Raw genomic sequence first — 10,796 nt, 5'->3', positions numbered from 1 at the left:
ATAAATACTAGTATGAATTTAGAAAAAAAATGTAGATTTTATATACTTACAGTATGCCTAGATTCCATGTTTTATCAAAATCTATCGTCTATAAACTTAGATTTACAATAGCAACTGATCACTACAATATTTAGCACAGAACTGAAAGTATTTGGTTTCGTTGTTATTGAATACAAAAATTATTGACCAAAAATTATTGACCCTGTTGCAGAGTCAAAGTCTGGAACACCTCTCTGTTGTGAATGCTGGAATGCGTTTACAGTTATAATTTTTTACATTATATATTTACTATTCATTTTACAAATATGATAGGGGTCATAAAATGACCCGAACATGATATGCGTAAGCACTTGCAATAAACAATTTTCTAAGCCTAAAATTCAGTATATTTCAACAATTGATGCACTGAGTAGTAAGAACTTTCAAATAAATTCCACCAGTTAGAAATACGGTGATGTTATATGCAATTTGGGTCATCAAAAGACCCTAACGTAGTAGCAGGGTTAATATGCATTAATTTAAAGTAAGAAAACAGTTGGGTATTGTATTGTTAATTACAGGTTATGCCGGAATTCCAGTGGAAAATACGTATATTTCTTCGACAAATAGCGTCGTTCTCTTCGATGTTTATGCGTCTTACCACAATCAATAATAAACTTCTCGCTTATTTCTACTTACCGACACACACCTGCCGAACACAGCAAAAGTCGATTGACTATATATGGTCTGTAGTTACAACCAAGCTGTTATAAGGCCTTAGAAACCGCATGCAATTCTTCAAAAATTTTTGAGGAATGTAAGTTGAGACTAAGCTTTGTTGCAAGGTGGATGGAGTTTGAACTTTTGAGAGTGCAGGGCCACCATGGTAGTCAAGGCAACGAACTGTTTGATGAATTGGCCAGCTGAAATTCCTTGGAGTATCTGGTTGGACCGGCGCCAATTTTTAGGCCAGTGAACGTAGCGGGAACAGTCGGCAATCCACTGCATGCACCACATTCAGAGGATGAGGATAGCACAAATCACTTTCTTTGACACTGTCCGACCTTCGTCAGACTTAGATGGTACGTCCTATGGTGGGATGTATTGAGAATGAATGAGGTTCATTCAACTTCCGTTGACAAAAAATATCTGGAAAGTTTGCAGAATAATGAATCTGTCACACCTACCCTTTCAAATCTTTTGACTTTAAGGGCAATGCCGGAGTGCTTGAAAAAAATGTTCGTGCAATCCGAAATTCTATTGCATATGTGAATAGAGAAACATTTTTCAGGTTTGTGGAAGTACTATATGTAGTCTGAAACACTACTGATAATAGTCTGTTGCACGAAACAATAGTCCACCACCTAGGTAGTCAGCAACAGTCAGGAGGGTGCCGCTATTAGGGTAAGCTCATCAGCAATTTCATTTTCCTGCACACAATCCAGATACTAGATCTCCTGCTTACAGGAGTTGACCAGTTTGAATCTGCACCATATTCGCTTCAGAGCCTTGATCAGACCTTGAGTATCGGAAAAAATGTTAGTATCTTCCTCGCTCCCGCATTCCCTAAGCATTCTGACGGCCTGGAGGATCGCAAAGACTTCTGCTTGAAAAACACTAGCAGTACTTGGTGGTATAAAGTAAATAGATAAACTCGCTGGTTTAGAGAAAAGCTTTACCCAGAATCCCGATCCCATCTTCGAAACACCAGTGAAAACGGAGATACCAGCATCGGTACAGACTTTCCCCTCATTCCAATCCTGCTTACTTGGGAAAATTGCCCTGACGCGATCCACAAACTCCAATTTGCGGATGTAGATATTTGGATGGATACGAAGTTCAGAGAAATGCATCCATAAGCTAAAATTGCCAGAACCCCCGCGTTGCACATCCAAAGAACGACTTGTGGCTTGAGTCCCTATATTTTTCCGAACATAGATTTACAGGAGTAGAGGGCTATGCTGGTCTTCTTCACCCGATTTTCAAGGTGTAGCCTCCAAGACACTTAACTGCGGTAGTGAGAGAACGTGGGGAAGTCTAAGGTGTGGAGGTTTAACATATATTTGCTGGTTTAAATAGCAACAGCTCGGTTTTATTAGCGTTGACTAGCGCGCAACTGCCCGTCCAGCGACTGAGCCGACTACCCAACTGTCTCTGTATAGCAAAAGCCAGTCAAGCACGCTTTCAATGCTGTAAGAGTTCTTATAATTCGAGCACCTAAAATGGAATTGAATTATTTGGGATTGGGTGATGTGTAAATACTTTTCCCTGTGAGCAAAACCAGCACTACATAAATCGCAAATCCTAGGTTTCACTTTACAAAGCAAAATAAACGTGTCGAACAAGGAAACAAAAAAAAATTAGCTTCAGGACACCTTGACACCCACACTAATCATAAAACGACCGATTGACTGCCTCACTGACTGCCTGCTTTCTAGACTCTGAAAATCTGCACATTTACGCACCGACCTGACTGACCAAACACGTGACAGTGAAAGGTAAATCAATGTTATGTCAGCTACGTGCACTCACAAACTCTCAATCGCAAACAGCAATAACAACAGCAACAACAAATATTTCACATATCTCACGTTTCTTTAGATCGAACGTAATTCAAGGTTTTGCTATGACAGTAAGAAACCAAGCATTTGTCCCACACAAATGCGTATGTGAGCGGAATGACAAATATAATAATAAAAAGAAGAAGCATTTGCCCTTTCTTAACTTGATTGAAAACAGAGATGGACTTAGACAAAAATACTAAAGAAGGGTTAAAAAGTTAAATTAAAAATTGCGGCAGTATTTCAGTTGTGCTGTGGCAATTTCCCAATTCCTTAGTTAACTCGGAAAATATGCATACAAATTAGTCGTGGCAGGCAGAGCAGGCACGTTTCCCATTACCTTCGACAAAATCGCCACACAAAACTCACTAAATTCGAAATTGTGTGACCAATTTCAGTATTCTCAGCCACTTTAGAAGTTAGTCAGGCGCAAATTATTCCATGTTCGAAATTGCATTGAGAGATGATGGGCTTTCTTTCACTTTAGATTCTCTTTTTATGAGGTCAAATGGGAGCGGAATTACGCTGCGTACATACTTAGGGCTGATCAGACCATTTCTGGGGATTAGCACGCACTCAAATTGTGTGACAACTAAGATTGGGTTGGATAAGGACATTTTTTTGTTTCTGTGTGGAGTTGCCAGTCTCCCATCGGACGCGTCCCCAGGTAGCGAATAAGGGAAAGCTCAACAGATATGTAGGGTAGGTTGGAAATAAAATACCAACCGCGAACCAAAACAGGCAACGAGCAACTCGATTGTAGTCTTTTTGTCATCGAGCTCAAAAAAAAAATTCATTCCGTGTCTGTCTTACAATAAGCGGCTGTTTGATTAGCGTCTGCCTCCGAAGGAACGGCTCTGCATGGAAGAAGGAAAACTCTAACCGGTTTAGAAGGCGATGGGACACCACTAACGTAAACTTCCACGCAAATCATACAAAAGTGATTAATAAATTTTATGGAAGGACATTTTTGTTATGATTTGTTTAATGCTGGCTGAGTAACTTGAGTAATTAAGGGTTAGCTTCGGTATTGATCGCTTTTAATATTTCTTAATAAGCTTCCAAGAAGTTGGAATATTTGTTTGTATTGATTGCTTTGAGTACTTCCTCAAGAGCTTCTGAGTAATCGGAAGAAACTTTTGGGCGCTGATTGCTTCGAGTACTTCCTGAAAAGCTTTTGAGGAATCAGAAGGCTTGACTGCATTCCCTACTTTCTAAGTAACTTCAGACGAATCAGGTGGCAGCTTTGGTATCAATCGCCTTTAAAGCTCTTCAAGTGGCCTCTGAAATCCAGGGAAGACTAGAAAAAAATTATAAATATGGGGTTACTTTATCAGTATGCCACTCGCTTTACTTTCTCAGTAGAGTTTCTGTAGAGTGAACTAGGGCACGAGGCTATTATTTTGCTGCACCTTCTCAGTATTTCTTGGATTCATCTTCTTAACTGACGCGATAATCGCCTAAGCGGTTACAGCATAGATCTGAGTTTGGAAGACGCTACACCGGTTCGGGAGCCTAAGGGAACAATTTAAGCATAATTGTTCCGAGTCCACTCCTGATCCAGAGCTATTGTTCATCTTTGAGCCGTCAGTATAAGGGTGGATGCAGATAGTAGAAGTGTGACTGTAGTGCTGTGACTTGATATCGCAAGATTTCTTTTGAGATGTCGTGAAATGCCTTCGAAGAACTGATATTTGAGGGGAATATCGAGCAAGCTATTGGTGAAGTAGAGCCAGAAACCATCAGTTAGGCCTTGATAAGAAAAATTGCGTTAATAGGATGCGCTGTTGGGAAACCAGCTGAGGCAGGCACATGAATGAAATCTTGCTCCAAAAATGTATGTGAGTATTTGCTACTTCGAATATTTTAAAATTTTCAAATAATGTTTCTTTTGTAATGTAATCTTTTGTTTATTCATTATTTTTCTTTATACGGATTTTTTTGAAAATTGTTTTGCCTAATTTTGTTAAGCAATTTTGGTAGAAATATTTTTTCTATGTCTTTCCTTATTTGTCTTCTAAATGGGCTTCATTTCTATGCATTGCTGGGGATCCTCATTATTCACCTTATTATTTTTTCATTTCAATGGATTTAAATTTACTAAAAGATTTTTCAATACCGTTTATTTGCATACGAAATATGCAAATTTTCAAAGTTACTGCGAAAAAATGTGGTGAGAGTAGGTAAAGGCGACGCCAACAAAGCGCGCAGAACTCAATTTGGAATTTCAAAAGGCAAATTAGTTAAATTAGTGTGTTGAAAAATGTTAAGCTCAAGCAAACGACTGCATACATACCTACACTTATACATACATATATACACATGTCCATATATATCTATATTACTAGTAGGATATCTGTATGTATATTCCATTTACCGTCATCAGACTGCTCCTTGCATATCCAGTTATAGCAATTGCCAGATCTCACCATTTTCCCACTCATTGAGTAAATGCCAACACTTTTCCAGATTTTTACAAATTCAACAAACACAATCAATGTTCAGCCACGCCAGCAGCTCCTCAACAACATCAACAACAACAACAACAATGTTTAAAAAGTAGCTTCCACAATGTCCACAACTTCGAAAACAGGCTTAAGTGAAGCTGAGCAGGTTGGCTTCACTTCACTTCACTGGCTTGACTCGCCCCTGCCTAGGCGGTGCTTCAATTCATTCAATTGGAAATTCATACAATTCAATAGTGAATTGTGCAATTCAATGCTTGAAAGACGAATGAACGAGTGTATGAATGGCTCAATGAGTAGTGCGCGCACGCGACTAGCTGTACACACACACATACACATACATACAAATGTGTAAGGATGAGTATAAATGAGGATTGGAATGTATGGGAATGCATTCAATGGAAATCGAGTGAATCGGAATGGCATGTGGGCTGCTCAAGTGTGTGGGTGTTGGTTGAGAAAAGGAGTTTGTGTTGGTGTGTGCATCAAGCTCTTGGTGTAAACTCAACGGATGTTGAGCGTTGGAGAGGAAATTAAAAAGGAAGAGTTTCGCAACAAGTTCATATAAAACATAATAACAGTGGAATGAAAAAATATTTATTCACATGCCCGGCCATTGGCATGACTTCATTTGCCACACAGATAATAAAGTCGTAAGGAATTGACATTGAATTTCGTTTTTATAAGCTTGATTTGGTACGGAGTATTCAGAGTTATATTCTTTGGGTTGTAGCTGCATTTGTGAATGACAAGCCGGTTTTTGAAAGCAGAGCAATAAATAAAGACTTTTATTGATAAAGAAAAATTTATTAACCGAAAAAATCGATCAGTAATAATGGCCGACATAGTTTACCGTTAGTTGGGATAAGCAATTGAAGTAATAAATTTTATATACGCTTGCGGACGCTTGTGGCTGGCTAAAGAAAAGGTTAATAGAATCCACTGATACTTAAATTTTTTGTATATTAATTTTTTTTTTTAAGTTTTAAATAATAAGTCTGTGAGTGAATAAACATTTTTTTTCCCAAAAATAACAAAAAAATTGTTTAAAACAATATTAAAATTTTTTTCCAAAAAAACAAAAAAAATTCCAAAAAACAAAAAAATTTTTCATGCAAAAAAAAAATGTTACTTTGGGTTAACCCATTAATGACAAAGTATGATATATCATACGCAAAAAAAGCTTTTTTCAAAAATTCAGCAAAAACGCACTATTATATAAAAGCTTTTTATATTTACAGGGCGAGTGAGATAAAAGAGTAATTTGAAAAGGAAAGCTTTTTAGTTGGCATTTAAAGCTCTTTTGTTTACATTTTTCGCTCCAATTCATGTAGTGTTTTTCGAAAAAGTGAATAATGCCACGCAATTGAGTTTTATATCTTACAAAAAAACCAAGCAACAGGTTCCCGAAAAATCGATATTCTGTAAATCTCAAACTAGGTTAGATTAGATAAGGAGAAGAAAGATTTTCACTACGATTTTCACTAGAATCAGCCCTTCTATGAAAAACATGCCCAACAGAGGGTGGGCAGCCGAGTCTGGCAGGTTGACTTTTTGAACTTTGGACATGAATTTAACATATTTCATTATAGCTAACGGCTTGCGCTTCCAGGTCGCTTCCTAGAATTTAATTTTCTATCGATTTATGGATATAAGCTTTAAAACAGGATTTTCGAGCAGGACGAAAAAAAGTGAGACCCGGCTGCCGAACCGGAGGTTTTAAAAAAGGTTTCCAACTGAGGGTTAAACTCTCAGGATCCTCCTTCATGGAGTACTTCATACCTGGGATGTACCTCATACGGACGTTTCGTAACAAGGAAAGAACTGTTGTGCTTCCTTTATAAAGAGTTCGTTTGGTGGCCGTAGAGCCGCATGAAGTCTGATGATGAGGTTAGACCAACACTTGAGCTCATAACAGCTGCGGAATCGTTCCCACGAAAGTCAGTACAACGTCATCGGAACGAGCAAGACTTATCGGGCCAAATACTGTCACTCCAGCAACATTTCCCAAACATTTATGGGGGGTGTTTATGCTGCCATAACTCCAACAACGACTACAGCATTGTAAACGAAGTTGTCGAATAGTAATCATTAATGAGATTGAGGAAGGCTTCAGAAAAACCCAACGGATGTCAAATTTGCCCATTTCAATCAGACGAGGGGCACGTCAGACAGACCAGCAAGGAATCTTACGGGCCGATGTCGGTGAATAGAAGAAATTCGGCTTGCCTTGCAAGCCAGCGAAGTGATTTGCGAAAATCAGACTTTGCATTGGCGTCAAATTAAACACCACAGCAACGGAATATTTATCACCTCAGTTATCTTATAGAGGAGCAATCGATGAAACTTTGTGGGCAGAAGGAGAAGAAAGCAGTTATCGCTGACTACTATACATGCCAGAATGCATCACTTCGATACTGAAAACTCTTTCCCCACGCTTTATGAATACAAAAGTAAACTTATTTTGACTATCCCAATTCACTTTTTGTTATTCAGACCTCACCATCTCTTGAAAAAATTAATTAACATGCGTCTTCCCACAACAAAATAAAAAACTTCTGAACTAAAATAACCAGACTTACTTTTAATTGCACTTTTTTCAAACAAAATACACGCACGCATGCATACCTTCTTAAACTATAATTTTTTTTTTAAACAGTTAGTCCATTCCCTTCCCTAGTTCCCATATTTCCTCAACATATTTGATTCTTCCGCTTTCGTCCCGGCCGCACCGTAAACACACTATGCGGCAGCACACCGTCGATCGTCTTCCCCGCCTTACTCGCTGCCAACAGACGGCGTTCGTGCACTTTACGATGCTTGGTTAGATGATCGGAACGGGCGAAACATTTCATGCAATAATTGCATTTGTAGGGTTTCACGCCGGAGTGTGAGCGCCGATGCCTCGCCAACTCATCGGAACGCGAAAATTTCCATGTGCAGTCAGGCCAATCACAGCTGTAGGGCTTCTCACCCATATGACGACGCAGGTGAGCTTTCAAATGTGCAGGCTTTGCGTAGATCTTATCACACGTGCCAAAGGTGCAGGGGTAACCGGCAGCTGTGCGCTCCTCGTGACTCGCTATAGACTCGTTTGAACGCTTCACACTTTTAACTTTGCGATGCAGTTTTAGATTCTTCGAACTTTCGTGCAGGAAATGATCACATGTCTCGGTGCAGAGTGGTGTCTTTTCGGGCAGGAAGTCAATGAGTTCCGGTATCTCGATGTAATTGTCCAAGAACTTTTCCTCCCATTCCGCCATTTCGCGTGTAATGAAGGCAGCCGTCTCCAGTTCAATAACAGTTGTGGAATCAATGCTACTGGGACTACTCATGTTGTTGTATGTGTTGTGTGGCAGTGACGCAGGTGATTCACCGTCTTCGACTGCTTCGCAGGTAACTGCAGCTGGTGAGCTGAGCAGCTGATCGAGCGTGAGTTGCAGCTCTTTATCATTGATGATATTGCAATCGTGGTATTCTGTGCTAACACTATTGTCGTTGCTATTACTAAAACGCGACTCTGCTGTAATATCACTCCAATCCGCGCGCAATTCCAGCAGGGTTTGTTCGCTTGTGGAGGTATCAAGCACAAAAGGATCATCGGCGTAGGTGAGACGCATCAAAGGATCATTGCTCTCTATGGGTAGTTGTGCGCAATAATCGGAACTATCGAATGTCTGACTGCTATCCATTTCGGTGCTAAGGTCTGTCCAATTTCCATGCAGCTGCGTGTCATTCAAATCGCTGAAAAGTTGCTGGAAGCCACCAGTGGCAAAGAAGTCCATTTTTGTTTGGCTACGATAAAATTTTATTCAAATTCCGCGTTTTTCTGTTCTTTTGTTTTTTTGTTGGCTTAATAAATTTCCGCGTATGCAGTTGTCACTCTGATAGTTGGAATTGGAATGTTGTGGCCTCATGTAGCAGACTTTGTTTTTAAAGCGCAGCGCGCTTGGTACAGATCAGTGGCGATCGATATCTGCGAAGTGTGGCAGTTAAAAATAAAAAACCGAAAAAGGAACGAGATTAATTAGTCTTTTATCTATCCGATAGGCAGTCAATATCAACCAATGGCAAATACGATGCTTGGTAGTACAAGTCGTAGTCGCAGTCGCGAGTGATCGCTTGCAGTAAAGAACTCGAAACGAAGTTGCCAGATTTGTGCAAACGGCGATGGTTAGGAAAATTTTTCAGCAAAAACAAAATTACTTTTAAATTTTTATAGTTTCCAGAAAACAAAATTCTCAGTATCCCGTTTTTATCTCTTTTAAATTTTGTAATTTTTTCTAATTTTGTTTATTAAATTTTTTTTTAATTCCTTTATTGCATTCTTTTATTTTTATATTATTTATTTACTTTTTGAAGTGAAACTTCTTAGGCGTCGATGGACGAGCGAGAATGGAGAGTAAAATTTCGAGGTCATGCAACGTTTTGGGCATATTCGTTCCGCGAGAGAGAAAAAAGATATAACCTAGAGGAAAAGGAGAGATAGAGCTATACCTTATTTAAATGTTAGATACATTTTACGCTATTTTTTCTGAGTTTTTCCTTGTGGTTGTTAATTTCTAGTGAGAAATAACACTGCCTACCTTTTGGCGCTTGTTTGTTGGCGCCAATTTGTATGAAATATATTTTTGGTGCCCACTTTTCGGCGTTATATTTCCCTGGTGCCTGCTGTTTGGGGCGTTTCTTCGTCCCAATGTTTTTGGCGTTTTTTTTTTTGGTGCCTACTCTTTGGCGCTTATTTCCGTTTTCCGGCTAGTGCTTGTGCGTACTATATAAAGTGCTATCCATTCCGGCGTCGGGTTTATTGGTATTGCCTTGCGGTAATTTGTGCCGTTGCTGCGGTCCTGGAATAGCTGCGTTTCTGCGGGTGATAAACACTCGGAGTAGTGCGCGTTGTTGCCACGGTTTGTGTCTGGCGTTTACCTACACCGGTCGACTCTTCTCCGTTTTTTGTAAATTTTGTCTATTTGTATTCTCTGAATTTATTTAGATATATATTCTTTATCTCTCTCTCTCTCATTCTCTCTCGGGTCTCTCCCTCTTCCTTGGTCTGCCTTGAAAGTTTCGCTTCTGTTATGCGTACTACGCTACACGCACTTTTTTTGTTTCTTTCTATTGTATTACTTTTTTCGATTTATATATATATTTCGTTTAATTATTGTATATTATTTCATTTAGCTTTTTTATTTTATGTTTTTTCATTCATTTAATTGAATTTTTTAATACACTTTTTTATTTCATTTATTTCATTCTTTCATTTTTATTTTTTATTTATTTGTTTGAACTCTTTTTGTTTCTATTCTATTGTATTATATTACATATAATTTTGTTTATTTATATTTATTCCTTAATTTCCGTAATTCAATTTATTTTATTAAATTTTTGTGTTTTTTTTAATGTTTTTAAGTTTTTCTTTCGATTCATTTTGTTTTATTTTTTCCCCCAAATTTCCTTAATTTAATTTAATTATATTCATTTAAAAAGTAATTAATTTTATGTTATTAATTTTTTTTGTATTATTTCATTATATATTAGTTTTATTTTATTTTTATTCATTTCATTTTTTAGTATTACTTTTTTATTTTATTTTACTCTATATTTATTTCTTGTTATTTTATTTATATTTATTTGATGTTGCTATATTTTGGTTCCCCTCGGCAGTCAATGGCAAACCTCCGAGTGAATTTCTGCCATAAAAAGCTCCTCATAAAAACATCTGCCGTTCGGAGTCGGCAGTTGTGGAATAACATCAAGACGCACACCACAAGTAGGAGGAGGAGCTCGGCCA

General features: G+C 38.2%; 1 protein-coding gene across 1 annotated transcript; it reads right to left on the bottom strand.

Moving 5' to 3' along the window:
• Positions 1-7,583: 7,583 nt before the first annotated feature.
• LOC128856729 (zinc finger protein SNAI2) lies at positions 7,584-8,886 on the bottom strand. Its single transcript, XM_054092043.1, has one exon. It carries the CDS (start codon positions 8,788-8,790, stop codon positions 7,699-7,701), a length of 1,092 nt encoding a protein of 363 aa, XP_053948018.1. The 5' UTR covers positions 8,791-8,886; the 3' UTR covers positions 7,584-7,698.
• Positions 8,887-10,796: the final 1,910 nt, after the last annotated feature.

This window comes from Anastrepha ludens, chromosome 3 (assembly GCF_028408465.1).
Source record: "Anastrepha ludens isolate Willacy chromosome 3, idAnaLude1.1, whole genome shotgun sequence".
Taxonomy (NCBI): Eukaryota; Metazoa; Arthropoda; class Insecta; order Diptera; family Tephritidae; genus Anastrepha; species Anastrepha ludens.
The sequence above is the reverse complement of the archived record's forward strand: the minus strand, read 5'-3'. Positions and strand labels throughout refer to the sequence as shown.